This window comes from Bubalus bubalis, chromosome 18 (assembly GCF_019923935.1).
Source record: "Bubalus bubalis isolate 160015118507 breed Murrah chromosome 18, NDDB_SH_1, whole genome shotgun sequence".
Lineage (NCBI taxonomy): Eukaryota > Metazoa > Chordata > Mammalia > Artiodactyla > Bovidae > Bubalus > Bubalus bubalis.
The window spans coordinates 54,923,890-54,945,092 of NC_059174.1; the positions used below are offsets into that span (position 1 = coordinate 54,923,890).

General features: G+C 49.6%; 1 protein-coding gene across 9 annotated transcripts in view; it reads right to left on the minus strand.

Moving 5' to 3' along the window:
* Nucleotides 1-19,969, minus strand: part of PLEKHA4 (pleckstrin homology domain containing A4) — a 25,064-nt gene extending 5,095 nt beyond the window's left edge. For 2 of the 9 annotated variants that reach the window (XM_025269466.3, XM_025269460.3), the window contains exons 1-16: nucleotides 19,390-19,969; nucleotides 18,826-18,915; nucleotides 17,609-17,716; nucleotides 15,765-15,837; nucleotides 15,548-15,648; nucleotides 15,281-15,390; nucleotides 13,541-13,759; nucleotides 12,905-13,184; nucleotides 12,200-12,274; nucleotides 10,410-10,457; nucleotides 10,200-10,280; nucleotides 9,885-10,034; nucleotides 8,865-8,963; nucleotides 7,360-7,500; nucleotides 5,722-5,821; nucleotides 5,563-5,639 (exon numbers count right to left, since the gene is read on the minus strand). In XM_025269466.3, coding sequence (XP_025125251.1) covers nucleotides 5,563-5,639; nucleotides 5,722-5,821; nucleotides 7,360-7,500; nucleotides 8,865-8,963; nucleotides 9,885-10,034; nucleotides 10,200-10,280; nucleotides 10,410-10,457; nucleotides 12,200-12,274; nucleotides 12,905-13,184; nucleotides 13,541-13,759; nucleotides 15,281-15,390; nucleotides 15,548-15,648; nucleotides 15,765-15,837; nucleotides 17,609-17,716; nucleotides 18,826-18,909 — 1,746 coding nt within the window. In that variant the 5' untranslated portion in view covers nucleotides 18,910-18,915; nucleotides 19,390-19,969. Of the gene's footprint in view, nucleotides 1-5,562; nucleotides 5,640-5,721; nucleotides 5,822-7,359; nucleotides 7,501-8,864; nucleotides 8,964-9,884; nucleotides 10,035-10,199; nucleotides 10,281-10,409; nucleotides 10,458-12,199; nucleotides 12,275-12,904; nucleotides 13,185-13,540; nucleotides 13,760-15,280; nucleotides 15,391-15,547; nucleotides 15,649-15,764; nucleotides 15,893-17,608; nucleotides 17,717-18,825; nucleotides 18,916-19,389 lie in introns of those variants that run through there. The other 7 variants (XM_025269461.3, XM_025269465.3, XM_006050913.4 and 4 more) reach the window with 7 other exon arrangements.
* Nucleotides 19,970-21,203: the final 1,234 nt, after the last annotated feature.

Here is a 21,203-nt window from a genome sequence, read left to right on the forward strand (position 1 = left end):
AACTGAAACTTTGACACATCCACTTGCTTCAAAGACAGCCCACATGGGTGGATATTTTTAGCCATTTGAAGCCTGCCTGTTTTAAATTCTTCCTCAAGTTGTAACCAGCATCTGCTAGCCACAAGCAGGATTAACTTGTAGCTATAAAAACCCCACCCACCTACCCCCTCAACAGGCTGCTGCCCTTAGGAAACTCCCCTCTGTGCTGCTAAGCACATCACCTAGATCCTCAAGTCCCCTCTCCAATCTCTTCTCTCCTGTGAGTCCCCTTGTCCCCGGTCCCTCTCCTCCTGGGCGGTGGCCCCCACGCAGTGATCTATGGAGGGTCCCTTGCTGTGAGGGACTTACTCCACAAACAAACCGGTCAGCCGTGGACCAACTGAAACTCTTTGTGCTACTGCCACCTAGTGGTTATATCTTTTTCCTTGATCAGTTCTGAAATTCCTGGCTCCCCTCGCCCATAGGGCTGGGGGAGGAGACATTCCCAAGATAATTTTCTTTTCTTTTCTTTTCTTTTTTTGACGCGCGACATCGCATGTGAGGTCTTAGTTCCCGGACCAGGGATTGAACCTGCACCCCCTGGATTGGAAATGCGGGATCTTCATTCACCACTGGCCTTCACCAGGGAAGTCCCCCAGATGTTACTTGGTGCAGCCCCAACCTGATGGCTCAAATGGCAAAGAATCTGCCCGCAATGCGGGAGATGCAGGTTCGATTCTTGGGTCTGTAATATCCCCTGGGGAAGGGAATGGCTGCCCACTCCAGTTTTCTTGCCTGGAAACTTCCATGGACAGAGGAGCCTGGCGGGCTACAGTCCATGCGGTCGCAGAGTCGGACACGATTGAACGACTAACACTTTTCAGCAATCCTTAACACACACCACTGAAAATAGTTCTTCTCTTCCTAAGAAAGGCCAGATTGAGTATTTGGTTTCCACCCGATAGTAAGGAAGCAACAGAGAAGCTTTTAAACCTATTCGAATAAGCAATCATAACTGTCATTCCATCGCCCTAAAAGCCAGCCAATCAGCGCCGGCCCTGCGTTTCCGAAAATCAGCCAATCAGCAACAGACACAAAGCTTCCCCAGCTTATGATAGAACAACTCAACACTCCAGGCTCCACAAGTCCACCCGTGTCCCAACTCTACGCCATATGACATCAACTCTTCGCTTTGCTCAGATCGGCTGTATCTTACAAGAGGTCTGTCTTGCCTGTGCTGTGCTAAGTCGCTCAGTCGTATCCAACTCTGCGACCCTTTAGACTGTAGCCTGTCAGGCTCCCTTGTCCATGGGATTCTCCAGGCAAGAATAGTGGTGTGGGTTGCCCAAGTGTCCAAGGGATCCCTCCTCCAAGGGATCTTCCCAACTCAGGGACTGAACCCAGGTCTCCCGCATTGCAGGCCGCTTCTTTACCATCTGAGCCACCACGGAATAAATTCAGCTTTGTTTCCTATACAAAGCAGCTGCTTTTTCCTTTATCCGTTCCATGCCTTTACATGCATAGCCTGTTCCCTTTTGGAGTACAGTTTCCTGCACAGCCAAAGTTTTTTTCATTCATCCAGACACAGCTTATTGTTGTCGTCCTCGTTTAGCCGCTAAGTCATGTCCAAACTCTTTTGCTTACCTAACCTTTAAAAGGCTTCCTAATGCTGAGTCCCCCTAGGAAATAGCTTAACTCTGTTAGATGTATGTAAGGATTGCCTTCATGCCTCTCCCCCATCAGACTCCAGCATCAGGAATAATTCCTGGCAGGTCCCCCAACACCTTCCACACGGGCTGGCCCCTAGAAGATCAGAATCTTGAACAAATAAGGGAATTTGGGATTTCTTCCTGCACTCGCCAAAGTTTAGGGAGAAAGAGAGAAACAGCAACTCCTCTTGACACTGTACTTGGATTGGTCATCTGCTGATGGTTTAGTGGGCATCAGAATGGTCCTGCCAAGTCCAGCGGCCATGCTTTTCCTGCAGGATCTGTTTGCCAGCTTCAGGATGGGGGAAGCCACAGGAAAACAGGGTGCTTTCAATGCAGGAGGTGCCAGTTCAATCTCTAGTTGGGGAACTAAGATCCCACATGCAATGTGACAGCCAAAAAAAATAAACAGCAAAAACAAAGTTAAAAAAACAAACAAACAAACAAACAAAAAAACACTAGAGATTGTGATGCAGAGATTCACTACACTGGCAAACTCAGAAATGTAGGTCCTTGAAAATAGGATGTGGTCTGGGGATCTTGCCTTGTAGGGCCTGGCAGTCAGGAAGGGTCTGACAAATTCATTGACTTGAACTGAACTACCCTTCAGTTGGTGGATGGCATTCCGGAGGTCAGAGTTCTGTGCTTGCAAGAGGCCATGTGCAATTGTATGGGTTGCTCACTGCCCAAGGGCCGAGCCCTCCACTGATGGCTCCAGGTTCTGCCCACGTAGAGGGGGGCGCCTGTCTCTAATTCACAAAAAAGGTATCCTTTAGGCTAATAGAAGCCCTGGCTTCCTAAATCCCCACTTCAGTCTAGACATTTACATCAGCTGTTGTCCTGCTTTGCCATGGATAAATTCTTTGCCAAGGATTCCTTCTTCAAGGTCTGTCTGCCTCCAGGAAACCATCCCCAACATGCCCAGGTGGCCTGGGAGCTGTCCCCATAAGTCCCCAATGATTCGTGCTTGCAAGACTTTTGATCTTCACTCTGTCACATGGAAACTTTAGTTGCAGCATGGGAAGTCTCCTAGTCTGGGCATGCAAACTCTTGGCTGTGGCATGTGGGATCTAGTTCCCTGACCAGGGATGGAACCTGGGCCCCTGCACTGGGAGCACGACTCTTAGCCACTGGACCACCAGGGAAGTTCCTGATCCTTGTTCTTTTTACCCAAGGTGATCAGGTAAAACTGGAAGCTCCCACTGGTCCCAGCAATGACTTGCTCGGTGGGCACTGGTTGGGAGACAAAGAAACTGAGGCTGTGGCTTGAGATTCTGAAATGGGAGAAGATTACAGCAATGCTGTTGATGACCTTGGGGCTACAGAGTGGAAACTCCCCACAGACGAAATGATGAAATGAGCAGTCAGTTCATTGCTGACCTTCAGGGGTTTGTGTTTATGAGCAACCAAGAGACTCTAACCAGTGTACTCAATTAAAAGGACAGGGCCCAGACAAGACCCTTTATTAGGGAGCAGACAAGGGAATTCCCAGTGGTTAGGACTTGGCACTTTCACGGCTGTGGCCTGGGTCCGTTCTGTTTGGGGAAGTAAGCAGCTTGGGGGAAAAAAAAAAACCACAGATGACACAGCAAGAAACTCTACAGAGGTCACCTGCTTCATCCTCAGGAACCCCCACCCCTCGTCCTGCCTCTTATGTCCAACTTGATGATGGTACTGCTGGCCCGACCAATGACCTCTGTCCCCAGAGTCCTCAAGCCACCAGATGTCGTGTGCATTCACTGCGTGCGAATAGTTAGGTTCTTGGCTTCCTTTGTACTTGGATGTGTGACATGTTTACTAAATCTTTTCCTGAGAAATAAAAAGCGGCTGATATTATAATCTAATTTCATTCCACTGACTCCTTCACTTAAGTAATTTACTGCTCTGCTTTTAGCTTGACATTTAAATGGCGATATTATTTATAGCCTTTATCCCATTTCATATGCAGATTCATACATTTTATTAGAGAAATGGTAATGTGTTTGATGAAGCATGTGCTCCAGACAGAGTAGGGCATGGCAACCCACTCCAGTATTTTAGCCTGGAGAATCCCGTGGACAGAGGAGCCTGGCGGGCTGCAGTCCACAGGGTCACACAGAATCGGAAACAACTGGAGCGACTTAGCACGCACACACACGCTGCTCCAGACATACACAGTACACAGTATAAGCACCAAATTACCAGTCTAGAATCTGCAAAATTTTGCATTTTAAACTTCTGGCAGCTCAGTGGTTAGGACCTGGCACTCTCGCCGCCCGGGACTGGGGTTCCAACCCTGGTCCTGGAACTAAGAATCGGCAAGCTGGTGGAAGGCAGCCAAAACAAAAACAAAAACGGCATCTGAGGTCCCAGGGGTTTTTAAAAAAGTTTGAAAACCCAGTATATCTAAAATCTGACTCCCTCTTGATGTCGCCACTTCTGCTACTGTTAAGTCGCTTCAGTCGCGTCGGACTCTGTGCAACCCCATAGACGGCAGCCCACCAGGCTCCCACGTCCCTGGGATTCTCCAGGCAAGAATACTGGAGTGGGTTGCCATTTCCTTCTCCAATGCATGAAAGTGAAAAGTGAAAGTGAAGTCGCTCAGTTGTGTCCAACTCTTAGTGACCCCATGGTCTGCAGCCCACCAGGCTCCCACGTCCCTGGGATTCTCCAGGCAAGAGCACTGGAGTGGGATGCCATTGCCCTCTCCGGTCGCCACTTCTAAGTTAGTGCAAACAATTGTTATCAGTCCTCGCCAAATATCCCACTGGCCCCCTCAACCATGATTCCGGCGGTATCCACACAGTCCACTCCCCCAAGTGGCCGCCAGAGAGCACCAGTCTCCATTTGTGGAAACTCCCATTCCTCTGCTCAGAACTCTCCATGGCCCCAGCTCACCCAGTGTCAAAGTTTAGTCCTCACGTTGGGCCACAAGGCCCAGCTCGATCTGCCCCCATTACCTCTCTGTCCTCATCAGCACCCCTTCCCCTTACTCGGTTACTCGGTTCCACCCACACTGACTTTCTAGCTGCTTCTCCAACACGCCAGACTCTTCAGAACCTTTGCAAACACTCTTCCCTTTGCCTCTAACGCTCTTCCACCAGACATCCCCAGGGCTCCTTTCCTGACAGAAGCCTCCCCAGATCAAAACATTTACAATTCCATCCCTTCGCCAATATTCCAAATCCCCTCCCCAGGCTGTTTTTATTTATTTAGCACTTACATAAAATAATTTACAGTCAATTATTTACTATCTACCTCTTCCCACTAGAATGTCAGATTCATGAGAGAAGGATTTTTTTTCTCATCTTGCTCACATTTGGGTCCTGAGTGAACTTTCCTGAATGATGAAAATATTCTATATTTTCACTATTCAACAGGGTAGCTGCTGGTCACGTGTATCTCCTGAATATTTGAATTCCTCAAATGAAAGTGATTTTTTATTTTATTTCATTTAAATGCATTTAAACTTAAATAGCCTCATGTGGCTACTGGCTACCTTATTAGATAGCAAAGAAGGCATTAAATAAATGTCTGTTGAATGAATGATTAATGAATGAATGCATGAAGTGCTTGCTCGAAGTCACTACTTTCAAACTTCAGGGGCATTCATCTAGTTGGACTCTTCACAACAGCTCTGGGTGGTAGACACTGCTATCAGCTCCATTTTGCAGATGAGAAAATGGAGGGAGAGAGGTTTCTTAACCAACCCAAAGTCACACAGGTTAGAAGTGGCAGAGACAAAATTCAATCCCAGTGCTCTTAACAAATCTCTCTCTCTCTGCTCTGGGGTGTGGCTTAGAATGCTCCTCTCCCAGATGTTTCCCCAGAAGTAGGGGATCTGTAGTGGGCAAAAGGTTACAATGGACCCAAGGAGATTGGATGGACTGCCTACCTTGGTTCCTGGCTGAGGGGAAGTGGGGCGGCGACCCTCGGGGCTGGAAGCCCGGGAGACCCTTGGAGATACAATTCCTGGAGGAGCAGAACGGGACAGGTGAGGATGTGGTGAGGATGCAGAATGCCCAGTGAGTCCCTCCCAACCCCAGATGCTCACCTGAGCGAGGGCTGGAGAGCTCTCTGTCGCCCCCTGGGGGCCTCCCCCAGTCCACCTCGGGGGACCGGGATGAGCTCAGTTCCAGGGACTCCGTCAGGCTCTGGGGAGGTCAGGAAAGTGGATAATAGATCACTAGGATTACAGTTTTCAAGCACGTAGCAGTACAGACACTGCATAAGTAGGATTAAGATTGAAAACCAGGAGCCAGACCTTGTTTTCAAACCTCAGCTCTGCCATTTTGCTTGCTGTGTGACCTTGGGCAAGTTACTTTCCCTCTCTGTGCCTCATTGCACCCTTTTGATATGAAGACCGAATGGATACAAGGAAGCCGCTTAGAACAGTGCCTGGCACATAAACCTTTGTGGCTTTGCCTAGACTTTCTCTAGTTGCAGCGAGTGGGGCTACTCTCTAGTTTCCGTGCATGGGCTTCTCACTGTGGTGGCTTCTCTTGTTGTGGAGCACAGGCTCTAGATGGCACGGACTTTAGTAGTTGGAGTACTTGGGCTTAGTCACCCAAAAGCATGTGGAATCCTCCCAAACCAGAGATAGAACCCATGTCCCCTGCACTGCCAGGTGAATTCCCAACCACTGGACCACCAGGGATTCCCACACTGGTCCATGTGCGAGGTTTTATAACGATTATGCATCTGGCATGGTGTCAACTACTTTACCAGAATTATCTCATCGAATCCCCTCAGTAAATGTATGAGATGCTATTATTATCCCTATTTGACAGATGGGGAAACTGAGGTTCAGAGAATGAGGTCAATGACTGATGTCACAAAGACAGCAGAGGTGAGATCAAAATCCAGGTCTCCCAGATACATGACCTGATGATCAGGGCCGGCAACAGTTCTACTCAGCTATGACCACAATGGCTCCTGGTTCCTGAGGGCTTCCTCTATGTCAGACACTTTCTAGTCACTTTCTAAAGAGCCCTGCAGGGGAAGGAAATGGCAACCCACTAGAGTATCCTTGCTCGGGAAATCCCGTGGGGAGTCTGGTGTGCTACGGTCCACGGAGTCACAAAAGGGTTGGACATGGCTTAGCGACTGAACAGCAACAAATGGCAGTTCTAGCCAATGTGTGAGAATAAAAACTTGTAAGGAATTGGGGGTTGGAGCTGAAACCAAAATCCTATTGTTTACAGATGTGAATGTCTATTTAGAAAAACCAAAATAAACTGCAAACAAATATTTAAACTTAAACACCCCCCCTCACCAAAAAAAAAAAAAAAAAAAAAAACCCTGCAGGGGAGGGATTAAGATCAGTGGTATCTGGTAAATGTTTAACAAATGCCCTCTGGAAGAAAAGAGCCCTCCTTTGCAGCAGTTTGCCAATTTCCATGGTGTAAATACTCCCACCATAGTCAATTTCAAGCTACCCACGTGTCATCACTGAGTGTGGAGTTGAGATTCAGGCAACTGGACCTTGTGAGGTATTGGCAACTCACCAAGTTGTTGTGTTGTGGGTCCAGCACACCTCTGGACTATGACCATAATACCAAACGAGGAAATAGAGGATATGTACCTGGGGTTGGTTAGCCGATCAAGGGTTAAAGAGGTGAGTGGGTAGTGGGTTAGGCCAGGGGCAGACGGGACAGGAAACTGGAGGTGGGAAAGATGTGTGTGGCCTCACCTCCCTCTCTGAGGACTCCTCGCCTTGGAGAGCAGGGGATGGGGAGTCAGGCTCAGTGTTGGAGGGTGGCTTCTGGGGGCCCCCCAGACCTGCCAGCGTGTCTTCCACCATCCACAGTTGCTGCTGAGCAGATGCTCTGTCCTGGAGAGAGGAAAGGAATCTGTTACTCAGAGGTGGGAAAATGCAAGGAGGGTTAAAGTCGGTAAGCCATGGAAAGGGTCTGAAATTTCCCCATTCTACTGACCCATTACCGTTTATCATAAATATTGTCTTTTTCTGCACTGTTCTGCCGTATTACCTCTGTTGTAAATAGGTGACCATATAAGTAAAGATGAGTCTGTTTCTGAATATTCCATCCCTTTAGTCTGTTTGTCTAAATTTGTGTCAGTACTACACCGCCTTCTTGTTAACTGTAGCTTTAAAGTCAGACACTATCCAGTTGTGTTCATCCTTGGGCTTTGTTCTTGGAGGCTGCCTTGGCTTACTCTCGGCCTTCTGCACTTCCAGAGACGATTTAAAGTCAGCTTGTCAATCTCCACATATTGTATTGGGACAGCAGATCCCTGCTGGGGAAGTCAATCTGCGGAGACCACATCTTTATACTAGTATGTTTCCTATCCATGCACATGGTACATCTCTCCATTTATATAGGCCTTCTTTAATTTCTCTCAATGACATTTTGTGGTTTTCAGAGTAGATGTCTTGCATATCTTTCATTAGACTTCTTTCAGATAGCTAATTTATGTTAATTGTAAACACTAGTGTTTATATATACTTATTTTCTAATTGTTGGTATTAGCATACAGGAAGATGATTTTTGTGTATTACTCTTGCATTCAGTTACCTTGCTGGATTTGCTTACGCTAACAGATTATTTGGGAGATTAGTTTGGATTTTCTACATATACAATTTCGTCATCTGTAAGTAAAAACAGCTTTACTTTTTCCTCTTTGGTCCTTATACCTTTGACTCATTTGTTAGACTCACTTGTACTGTTTAGGATCCCTGGTACAACGCTAACTGGAACTGGCAATAACATACATCCTGGCCTTATTCCAAATATCAGGGGAAAGATTTCAGTATTTCACTGTTGACAACAATGCTTTGCTGTAGGTTTGTTATCGATGCCTAATCAGGTTAAAGAAGTAGTTTATATTCGTACTTTGCTGAGAGATTTTATCATGAAAGGATATTGAAAGTCAAGTGCAAGTGAAGGTGGCTCAGCCGTGTTCGACTCTTTGCAACCCCATGGACTATACAGTCCATGGGATTCTCCAGGCCAGAATGCTGAAGTGGGTAGCCTCTCCCTTCTCCAGGGGATCTTCCCAACCCAGGAATCGAACCGGGGTCTCCTGCATTGCAGGCGGATTCTTTACCAACTGAGCTATGAGGGAAGCCCCTGAAAGGATATTACATTTTATAACTGTTTTTCCTGCATTTATTGAGATAACCGAGTGAACTTGGGAGAGCAAGGCAGGGTTTGCGGGCTTGGGGCAGGGGTGTACCTGGGGGGACCCGAGGTGCAGCAGGTACTCAAGGGTCTCTCTCAAGGTGCCCAGCTCCCGCTCCAGGCCGCTGTATGTGTCCCAAACACGCTCTCGCTCCTCAGGTCCCAGAAAAAGAGAGACAGTTAGCATGCCCACCCACCATATCTTTCCCCATTCTATCTTTTTCTAGCTGAGCAGGAGGAAGTGTCCCCTGGGGCTATATGGACCACAATCCCAAGGGCCTCTGCTCAGACTACTGGGAACCCCAGCATCTGTGTGGAACCTGCCATTCAATGAACAGCTAGTACAGACATAGAACAGCTTTTCCTGAATCTTCTGGATTACCTCTGCACTCCTCTAGGGTGACAGAGTCCACAGATCTAATGAATTCTTGGACAGACAAAGCCACAAACTTTATGCCCCACGGGGCAGCAGAAACTTCTTTGACAGTCCCTATAATAACAAGAGCAGCTAACATTTATTCAGCACTTAATTAGCATTATTTGGCACATTTACTTGGCACTGTTCTTAGCTCTCACTTAATTCTTGTGAGGTAGGTACTATCAATGTCTCCATTTTACAATAACAATAATTACAGCTAACATAAGTAATGCTTACCATATACTAGGTGCATAGACGTTAAATATTCTGTGATTCGTTTACATATACTTATGAGATCTTCACAATGGCCGTAAGAAGTAAATATTACTTTTATCATCTCAAGTTTACAGAAGAGGCATCTAAGGTCCAAAGAGGTTAAGTAACTTTTCTAAGGTCACACAGCAACTGTGAATGGGAGCTGAGATTCAAAGCCAGGAAGTCCATATCAAAATCACCCCCCGTAAATGCCTAAATTAAATACTGTTGTTTCTTGGCTGCTTGCGCCGCACCCTCTAGGACTGGCAAGATCATTGGTTTCAAACGGAGGGGAGTCTCAAGAACTACCTTCCCAAGAGTCTTTGGGGGAAAGTTCCCTTTAGTAACCACTTGGAGAGTCCTGGGGTCTCCTAGGAGGTATGCCCCTTCCCAGACGCTCACCTGAGTCAGGTGACAGAGAGCGGCTCTCACGCTGACTAATCGGTCCTGCAGGAGGCGCTGGTGCCCCCAAGCTCTCCCAGGAGCTGCAGCTTCCCTGGTTGTTTGGCCCAGCTGCTGTCGGGTCAATTCCAGGGCTGCTTCTAATTGCTCCTGCACCAAGAGAGAAGATGGTTAGACTTCTGAAACCATACCCAGCCTCAGGGCAAGAGAAAAGCTGGCTTCTGGTATCCTCTCGTATCCTGGGGGTCAGGATGGGCTAAGGGCAGGTGGAGAGGCCAAGTGTCCCCCTCCCTCCCCTGTCCCAGAGTCCTGTACCTTCTCCTCCTGCCTCTGATCTATCTCCTCCTGCAGCCTCCTCAGGAGCCGGTCCTGCCCACACAACTTGGTCAGCAGAGTCTGGAGAAAGGAGGACAGGAGCTGCTAATGGACCAGACATGGCTCTTTGCCCTGCCCACCCTCCCACCTTCCAAAACATTCTATCCCCAATTCTGCGAATTCAACAAGGGTTGCATCAGGAGCGCTTACATCTGTCTCCAAGCTTTGATGGAAGGTTGAGTCTAGAGGGGGTCCCGGCTGAGGAGAAAGAGAAAAGTTGGGGGTCACATGCCCAAACAAGTCCTCATTGTAGCTCAGTGCTGAGCTGAGCCCTATTTCTACTGGCTGGCACCCCTTGTCCTTTTTTTTTTTTTTTTTTTGCTAGACTCTTATTTTTTTTTAATTTTATTTTATTTTTAAACTTTACAAAATTGTATTAGTTTTGCCAAATATCAAAATGAATCCGCCACGGGTATACATGTATTCCCCATCCTGAACCCTCCTCCCTCCTCCCTCCCCATACCATCCCTCTGGGCCGTCGCAGTGCACCAGCCCCAAGCATCCAGTATCCTGCATCGAACCTGGACTGGCAACTCGTTTCATACATGATATTTTACATGTTTCAATGCCATTCTCCCAAATCTTCCCACCCTCTCCCTCTCCCACAGAGTCCATAAGACTGTTCTATACATCAGTGTCTCTTTTGCTGTCTTGTACACAGGGTTATTGTTACCATCTTTCTAAATTCCATATATATGCGTTAGTATACTGTATTGGTGTTTTTCTTTCTGGCTTACTTCACTCTGTATAATAGGCTCCAGTTTCATCCACCTCATTAGAACTGATTCAAATGTATTCTTTTTAATGGCTGCCCTTGTCCTTATTAGCTTTGTTCCAAGCTTTAGCAAAGCAAACCTCAGTAGACTAATTGCTAGATTTTTGGCTTTAGGAAGACCCAGTGGGCTTTGCTACCAAATAACTATAGCAAATACAATAACCGATGGAGAAAATTTAGACAGTTCCTTTGTGATTGAGAATAAAACAAGGACGCTCACTGCCACTGTGACAGTTTAACACAGTATTAGAGATCTTGACAAAAGCTGTAACTTAAGAAAAAGAAAAGTGTAAGGGTAGGAAGGAGAATGATAAAACCATCATTATTTACAGATGATGCACTCATCTGCCCTGAAAACCAACAGAAAAAATTATTAAAAGAAAAAAACAAAAAAATTTTTAAAATTATTAGAGCAAATAAGAGAATTCAGCAAGGATGCCTGATGTAAAAGGAAGATACAAACATCTCTACATCATCAATAACTATTAATAGAAAATAATTTTTAAAAAAGAAGAATACACCATTCAAATAAATATAAAAACTATCAATGTTACCTTAACTAATGGCACACAAAATCTCTATGGAAAAACTTTAAGACTCAAATGAAAGATGAAGTAGATTCTTGAGAGTCCCTTGGACTACAAGGAGATCAAACCAGTCAATACTAAAGGAAATTGATCCTGAATATTCATTGAAAGGACTGATACTGAAGCTGAAGCTCCAATATTTTGGCCACCTGATGCAAAGAGCCAACTCATTAGAAAAGATCCTGATACTGGGAGAGACTTGAAGGCAGGAGGAGAAGGGGACAACAGAGGATGAGATGGCTGGATGGCACCACTGACTCAATAGACATGAGTTTGAGCAAACTCCAGGAGTTGGTGAAGGACAGGGAAGCCTGGCGTGCTGCAGTCCACGGGGTCACAAAGAGCTGGACACATCTGAGCGACTGAACAACAAGAAGATTGTGTGAATGGTGGAGAGGTATTCTGTATACATATGCCACTGAGTTTTCAGGAGCCCTAGGAAACTGACATAGCACCTATGCAGGCACCCTGAAATGCCCAGCCTTCTCCAGGCACACTAGTCAATGAGATGACATTCACTATAGCAAAGAAAGCATGGGAGGGGCTCTGGCAGATTCAAGGTGCCCCAGGATACCTACCAATAAAACCATGGAAGCCCGGGTCCCAGGAGGCCTTGGAGGGAGCTGGAGATATGTGGAGGTTCCAGAGTGGGCCTGGGAGGAATATTCAAATAGAGATGTTTAGAGATTGGCATGTCTTAGTAACAGATATAGAAAGGATGTGTCTGGCATTGAAGTGCTATAGGAGACTGTCTGAGGTTCAGAACTGGGCCCCCAGAACTTCAACTATCTTTTCTCCAGCTGTGTGCCCCTGTGGCGACACACAGGATGATAAGAAATGAACAGCCTGCAAAACAGTCCCAGGGACCAATGAAAGTTGCAGTCTACTCTTACTCTCACATTTGTGGTTAGCTCTGGATTTTCTGGGCTGCAATCCCGTGATGCTCAGAGAAAATAGTAGGTGACCAATTTGGAAAGAGAAAACTGGACACACGAGGCAGATGCAATGCACACTGTCTCTCACAGTACTGTATCAGAGGAGCATATTCTGGACTATTCCATAATGTTTAAGGGGTAATACCTGCCAAAGACTAGCCTGAAGATAGCCCTGAGAACTGACAGGAGATAAAGTTCACTCTCCCTTTCACATTTGAACCCAGCTGCGATTATGCTGAACTACAATCTCCATGATACCCAGGGGCCAATGGCTTAGAGACTGGCCTGGAAAGGCAGCCCCCTGGCCATATGGGCGTTGTAGTCCCTCTCCCTGCCATCTCTGCTCACCGGTGTTCTGGCCTCTTGACTCCAGTGCTGAGGACTCCTGGGAGGCCTTCCTCCCCTAGCCTCAGAAGACGGTCCTCGGCGGGGAGTGGGGGGCCTGGAGAGGGTCTGGCGCTGGAGGCCCCAGTCCAGGGGAGGCCGGACATCGATGCGACTCAGGGGGGTATGGGGTCTGGCAGAAGGTGCCGCGTCTCCAGAGGAGGGCGGAGGTCTGCGTGCAGGAGCAGAACGGGGCCGGGGGAGGCTCGGAGGCGAGGGAGGACGAGAGAGGGGTGTGAACAGGCTGTGGAGAGAAGAGAAAAGGCGAACTGCGTCAACAAGAGCTCCCTCATCCCACCATCCATCAAGTCAGCCTCAAAGACGTGCCTCCCTTCAGTGTGTCTCATTGTCTCTCTGGAGCAGAATCCTCCTCTAGTAGCCCGATCCCGAATAGTTTCCCTCTTTGTGACATCCCCTCCTTAGGACTTCTCAACAGACTCTGACCCAGCAAGCGTCCAGCAAGTCACACACACCTTCGAGAAAGCGCTAAGCCACGCCCCTAACCAGTCCCAGCCCTGCCCTTCGGCCACGCCTTCAGAATGCCCTCGGAAGCTCAGCCCTATAGAACCTTCTCATCCCAGACTCCCTCGTCCAACTCACTCTGGGCTCCTCGTCCTCCGAATTCGGGGTCCAGATTGCAGGTCAGCCGTGGGGCTGGGAGTGAGCAGCCCGGGTCGGCCACGACCTCTGGAGAGCCGCGCCACCTCTGGTGATTCTGAGCCGCGCCCCTCTTCCGCGCTCCTGTTCACTTCTGGGGGACCACCGGGGCCGCCTGGACCCTCCCCAGTCTGGGGCCGTGCAGATGACCTCGGTTGCCCACTAAAGAATGGACACAGAAAAAAGACATCACTCCTTTGAATCTTATAACAGCCCTTATTCTCATTTCACCGACAAGGAATCTACAAAGAAAAAAAAGGGGAGGTAGTGCACTATCAACCGTTGTCCGCATTTTGCAGATGGGGAAACTGAGGCCTGAGTAGTGTCTTGTGCAACGCCACAAGGTCCATCCATGTCTCTGGGCCCAAACTATGACTCTCCAGACCGAACAATGGGGCAAGTAGACAGAGACAGCCTAGAGTCTTTCCTTTTTTTAATCTGACATTGTTTGGGTGGCAGCCTCATGGGGTGGAGATTTCTGGGGGAGCAGTATTGATAGACATGGAATAGAACCGGACATGGAACAACGGGACCGGTTCCAAACTGGGAAAGGAGTACGTCAAGGCTGTATATTGTCAGCCTGCTTATTTAACTTATATTGCAGAGTACATCATGCGGAATGCCAGGCTGGATGAAGCACAAGCTGGAATCAAGATTGCCGGGAGAAATATCAGTAACCTCAGATAACCACCCTTATGGCAGAAAGTGAAGAAGAACTAAAGAGCCTCTGGATGAAAGTGAAAGAGGAGAGTGAAAAAGCTGGCTTAAAACTCAACATTCAAGAAACCAAGATCATGGCATCTGGTCCCATCAGTTCATGGCAAACAGATAGGGAAACAATGGAAACAGTGAGAGGCTTTATTTTGGGGGGCTCCAAAATCACTGCAGATGGTGACTGCAGCCATGAAATTAAAAGACACTTGCTCCTTGGAAGAAAAGCTATGACCAACCTAGACAGCATATTAAAAAGCAGAGACATTACTTTGCCGACAAAGATCCATCTAGTCAAAGCTGTCGTTTTTCCAGTAGTCATGTATGGATGTGAGAGCTGGACTATAAAGAAAGCTGAGAACCAAAGAATTGATGCTTTTGAACTGTGGTGTTGGAGAAGACTCTTGAAAGTCCCTTGGACTGCAAAGAGGTCAAACCAGTCAATCCAAAGAAAATCAGTCCTGAATATTCATTGGAAGGACTGATGCTGAAGCTGAAACTCCAATACTTTGGCCACCTGATGCGAAGAATTGACTCACTGGAAAAGATCCTGATGCTGGGAGAGACTGAAGGCGGGAAGAGAAGGGGACGACAGAGGATGAGATGGTTGGATGGCATCACCGACTCCATGGACATGAGTGTGAGCAAGCTTCGGGAGTTGGTGATGGACAGGGAGGCCTGGCATGCTGCAGTCCAAGGGGTCGCAAAGAGTCGGACAGGACTGAGCGACTAAACTGAACTGAACTGAATATTGATGGACAAAGTGGTCGGCGGAGCTTACGGAGAGATACTTTTTGCCGATTGGAGATGAAGTTTCCTGGAGGTGGGGCCTGAAGGGCGGAGTCGCCTTAGCTAGAAGACTAGTGATTGGACAGTGAAGGTGTCAGGGTCTCAAGGGGAGGAGTTTGGGATGATTAGCCGGGCCCAGATTGGAGGTATAGGATCGGGGGCGTGGCCTAGGCATATACTCACCAATCGTCCCCCTCCGCGCGAGAGGCCCGTCCCAGCGCGCGTAACCAGCCCCGCAGGTCCTCTAGCGTGTCAGCAGCCAGAACGTAGGTCCTCATGCCCGGGTGCTCTGCCTGCGAGAAGAGAGAGCTGGGGGACCAGGATATCGGGTCCTCTAAAAAGAAGGATGCCATGGACCCTGGTAAAGGTCTTTTATCTCCAGTAATGGATGCTGCATGCCTGCCTCCACCGCCCAGTGCCTTAGTTCCCACTGGGGATGAAGGGACTCACGGTGAAGGTGAAGCGCCGCCCTCGGGGAGCTCCTGGCCCATCTGGCCTGATAATGTAGCTGGGCAGCAGGACGCTTCCCAGGACGCTCTCCTCGCGGCTGTCTGCAAAAGAGAGGCTGGGATAACGGATCACACAGAGACCTGGAGGCCCAGAGACTCGAGGAAAGGGAGACGGGGAGGGGGGCCCCCGCCCACCCCATTACAGCTGGGGCACTGACCCTTGTAATAGAAGAGGCAATGGCCAGAGAGGACGAACCAGCGGCGTTTCCAGAGCCGGAGCCCGGAGCTGTCCTGGGGAGACAGAGTGGAAGTAGAGAGGGGCGGGGAAAAGGTGGAGACAGCGACACTTGGAAGCAAAGACCCACAGAAAGGGGAGGAAAAGAGAGACATATTAGATGGAACAGATTCAGGTGGAGAACTGGAAACCAGTGGGCTGCAGCTGAGGGGACACAGATTTTAGACACAGCGGGACCTGAGTATGACCCCCAACCCCAGCACTTTCACACTGTGCCCTTAAGCAAGTCATTTCTCCACTAGGAACCTCATGGTTTCTCATCTGTCATTCGGGGATTGAGAAATTACAGGAAGACTGGGACAGAAAGATATTTCACCACACACTGGCAGCAGCTTTCTGTAGGATAACTTGGCCCATTTAATATGGCATGTGAGACAGAGAGGTCAAGAAGGTGATGCTGAGCCATACCCTGCATCTCCCCATTTCCTCTGCCAGAACTAATCCATCTCCAACCTTGTCCTCCTCTTCTCTTCCATCCCTTCCCACAGGAGCAGCATGATCTTTTTAAAAAGTATTTTTTTAAACTTATTTATTTGGTTGTGCCAGATCTTAATTGCAACACTCTTGATCTTCATCCTGGCATGTGGGATTTTTAGTTGCGGCGTGTAGGATCTAGTTCTCCATTCAGGGATGGAACCTGGGCCCCCAAATTGGGAGTGAGGAGTCTTAGCCACTGGACCACTGGGCAAGTCCCCACTCATGATTCCTTAAAATTATAAATCAGATCATGTGAATCCCCTGCTCAAAACAGAGATGACTGTCACACTTAGAATAAATCTCAAATTCCTTACCCTAACTTGCTGCCTTACAAGGCATCTCCAACTCCGGTACACATAAGAATCAGCAGCAGGGCTTATTAAAACACAGACCCCTGGTTCCCGCCCCCAGCGTTCTCCACTCAGTAGATCTGGGGTGGGAGCTGACAATTTGGATTTCTAGAAAGTTCCCAGGTGATGCTGATACTGCTGGTCTGGGACCACTCTTAAAGAACCCTTCCCTACTTCCTGTCGCTCCTCCTTCTCTCACCTTAGCTCCCACAAAACACCAAATTTTTGCCTGCTGCACGGTCCTTTGCTTTCAGATTCCCTCTGCTCCCCAGATCTTAACACAGTGGGATCCTTCTTGACATATAATTCAGCTCAAATGTCATCTCCCCTGACCAACAGTCAAATGTAGCTCTAATCCTTCAGCCACCTTCCAGCACATTTTCCTATGTTATTTCTTCCTGCTCAGTCACTGGGTCGTGTCCAGCTCTTTGCAACACCATGGACTGTGGCCCACCAGGCTCCTCTAACCACGGGATTTCCCAGGTAAGAATACTGGAGTAGGTTGCCATTTCCTTCTCTGGGGATCTTCCCAACCTAGGGATCAAACCTGCATTTCCTGCATTGGCAGGTGGGTTCTTTACCACTGAGCCACTGGGGAAGCCTGTGTTATTTCTTCACAGCGCTTCATTTCCCACTATCTGAAATCATCGAATCCATTTTTATATACATTAATTTATTATTCATCCCTGCCATCTTGGATGTAGCTAGATACTTGTTTATTGACATGATATGTGCCCCAGGGCTTGGCACAGGGTAAATGTTCAAGAAGTAGTCATGGCAGCAATGAACGAGTTGACAGAATAAGGGAGGTAGCAGGGATAGAATAAAAAAAAAACAAAAAACATATTTGGAGACTTGGAAGGAGAGAAATGGTGGACAGCCAAAGGCACAGCCTCCGACATCACTTGGAGGGTCCTTTCCCTTCTCTCACTCACTCTACCTGTTTATGAAGCCAGCCTCGGATGTGCACAGGGAGGTTGGGGTCCCTTCTGAGCGCATTGCCCCGCTTGCCGAAGGCGTGCACCTTGCTCACTGCCCGGGTGGACTTCTGAGGAGACAAGGGGGACAGAAGTGAACGCGGACTTGGGATGGGCTGGTAAGGCATGCAGTGGGACCCAGGCAACCCAAGGCCCTCGCTCAGCTGTCTTTAGAAACCTGGTCAAGGAGGGAGCTGAGTTTGGGCATTAGAATTGTATGTGCATAGTGCAGAGTTAAGAGACACTTTCCATGGGCGGAGAGAGGTGTCTGGAGTCAATGAAAAGGCCATTGACCACTAGGGAGGGACTTTGGGAATAAAGGGTCCATTGCCAAGGAGAGCATGCCCTTAGCCACCAAAGCCAGAGATGGAGATCCGAAGCCTTTGGGATCTGAACCAGCAACATGGCTGAGTCCCTGGTGATGAGTCAGCTGGAATCAAAGGACACCTTTGATTTGCCAGGGAATGGCATTCCATAGTGACCATGTCCAGGGTGGTGGTGCGAGCTCCAAATCCCTCCATTTCAATAGATGCCACCCCCCCAACCCCCGTCCCCACGGATATCCCAGGCCAGATTCCCAAAGGATGCCCTTCCTTGGCAATGGTGCTGACGAAGGTCAGAATCAAATCAACAGAATCTGAACTTGGAAAGCTGGAAATGAGTGAGGGGAGGGGCTGGAGGACAAGAAAATGAATGTCACTGCTGAACTTTGGTCTGGGAAGACGATTTGGGAGGCAAGTATCTCGGGCCCCATGAGGCCTTATGGTCAGAGAAAGGTCTTTCCTTTATCAGATTTCAGAACTGGGGAGATGGCATGGCTAGAGACAGGATTTCTTAGTCCCTAACAAGAGTAGACACTGAGTTCCTGGCTGGGGAGGGGGGAGGTCACGGCTGGGGAGTGGCCTTATCCTAGCAACCAGAGTCATGCAGGGTTGTTAGTCTGGCTTCAAATTAGGAAAATACCGCGGGGTGGGGACAGATGGGAGTGCCTCTGAATTCCTAGCTTTGGCGGGTGGGCAATTTGGGACCTTGCTAGGTCTGGCAGACCCCATTGCTAAAGATCCTTGCTCTTGACAACCGGAGTCCCTTGGGTGGCGCCAAAAGCAGGGCTTGGAAACAGGAGGATGGGGGAGCCCAGAGCACCCCCTGGCTCCTCCCCAGCCCCACCAAGAAGTCGAACCTTGGTGGTCAGGCCGCTGAGCGAGGAGATAGTTGAGGCACTGCTGGCTAGGCTGAGACTGCTCCGAGGTCTGCCGTCCTCCATTGGGGGCTTGGGGAGAGAAAAAAGGGAGCTGTGTGCGCCTCTCTCTGCAGATGACCCGGGTGGGGACAGAGACAGGGTCAGGGGCTTGCAGGTCGGAGGAGGCTGAGGAGAAAGAGCCTGTTGTTTGAAGCCTGGGGGGTGCTGGGGAGGCCCGGGCCTGGGACCGCATACCAAGAGTGATGCCAAGAGAGGTGGGCGGCCCTGGCAGCTGTGGGGAGGGGAGGGGGGAGTCATCTGTAGCCCGGGACAGAGAATAGGGGCCCCTTTATTCTTGCCCCCCTGCCCTCTGGCCAGGAATTTGACCCTCTCTGTGCTCAGGAACCCTTCATTCCCTGACTCTTTCCGGGGCTACCCCCGCCCCGGCAGCTACCTGTCTCCTGCCCTCCCTCCCACTTGCACCCCTAAAACATCCCTGCCAAGTCCCAGGACACCAGGAATGTGCACTCTGGCAGCTCCTCGCAGCCCAGCCAGGGGACTTACCAGCTCTGGGGTCCGGAGGGCAGAGAGCACACGAGGGCAGCGTGGGTGCTGGGACACCCAGCCTCAGTCCCCCTACTCGGCCGCCTCTCAGGGGTGGCCTCTCATAGCCCTCCGCTCTCACCTGCTCATCCACACCCTTTTTGTCTCTTTGTCTCTGATGGTGTCTCTTCCTCGGACGATCTCTCTTCCTCTTACCCTGTCTCTCTCTCCAGTCTCACCTTCTGTCTCCGCGTCTCTTGCGCTCGAATCTGTCTCCCCCGGTCTCTCCCTCACTCCTTCTCTCCTCTGCAGCACCCCCACCCCACTTTCTCTCCGTCTTTCTTGTTTCTGTCCAGTTCTTTCTCTGGGACTCACGGAGTTCTCGTCTTTAAGTCTCCATCCCCTTTTCTCTCTCTCTCTCTCTCCCTCGCTGTCTCGCCCCGTCTCTCCCTCTCCCTTACAATCTCTTTCTCTTTCTCTCCGTGGCCCTCCACGACCGCTGTTTCCTCCTCTCCCGGATTCCCCTTCTCACTTTCTCTCTTCCTCGCTCGCCCAGTTTCTCTTTCCTCTCTGCGGGTCCTTCCCTCCCTCTGCCAGCCGCCCACGCGTCTGTCTCCCCTCCCAATCCCAGCTGACCCCGCCCCTCTTGGCCTCCCCACCGCAGCCTGACCTCTGGCTCAGCTGCCCCCGCAGCCGAGGGGAGGGGTTGGGGGCGAGTCCAGCCCCTTCCCCGACCGCTAGATCCCTTCTGGACTGGAGACTGGGCCACCGGGGTCCCATAAAAGCTGAAGCTAGGATTCCTAAATATTTGGCGAGTTGGAACTGGGCCTGGACTCCAGGGCTTCAGTGGATTGGTCGCTGTCAAGGGCCGGGGTCACTGGCGCGCCCTGAGTAGAGATCACTAGGATCTTGGAAGGAGCGGGGGCTCAGACTCCTGGACACCTGGAAAGGTGTGAGCTAGGATTCAGGACTGCTGGGCTGTAAATGGAGTTGGGATCTGGAAGGGTGGCTTTAAGTGGACGGGTCCAAGTGTGCCAGTGACGAGGAGTGGCCCAGATTCCTGAGCGAGCAGGATCAAGTGGCCAGGGTCAATGTCCACCTCGGATTCACGTGAGAATTCCATTCTAGACTGAGGATGACCCCTTCAGGAGGGAGACTTGAGTCCTGGGCATATTTTGATGAACAGGATTACGGAGTGGGGCGGGAGGGAAGGGGTGAGTGGCGGGGGGCGGTGCCGGGGAGGACTGGGACTGTGTTCCTGGGCCTGGAATTTGTGACAGAAGACCCCCACCCCTCACTTCCATGAGGTTCCGTTGGTGCTGCTACTGCTAAGTCGCTTCAGTCGTGTCCGACTCTGTGCGACGCATAGACGGCAGCCCACCAGGCTCCCCCGTCCCTGGGATTCTCCAGGCAAGAACACTGGAGTGGGTTGCCATTTCCTTCTCCAATGCATGAAAGTGAAAAGTGAAAGTGAAGTCGCTGAGTCTTGTCTGACTCTTAGCGACCCCATGGACTGCAGTCTACCAGGCTCCTCCGTCCATGGGATTTTCCAGGCAGGAGTCCGTTGGTGCTACACAGCCAGAATTTCAGTTTGTGTAAGCAGAGGTTTTTTGTTTTGTTTTGATAAATTTGAAGCAGGTAAAACCTACGAGTGGAGACTTGTGCCCGAGACAGGGAAGGCGTGTGAATTTTTGGTTAAGTATCCCCTCACCACGGTAAAGAATCTGCCTGCAATGCAGGAGACCTGGGTTCGATCCCTGGGTCGGGAAAATCCCCTGGAGAAGAGAATGGCTATCCACTTCAGTAGTCTTGCCTGGAGAATTCCAGGGACAGAG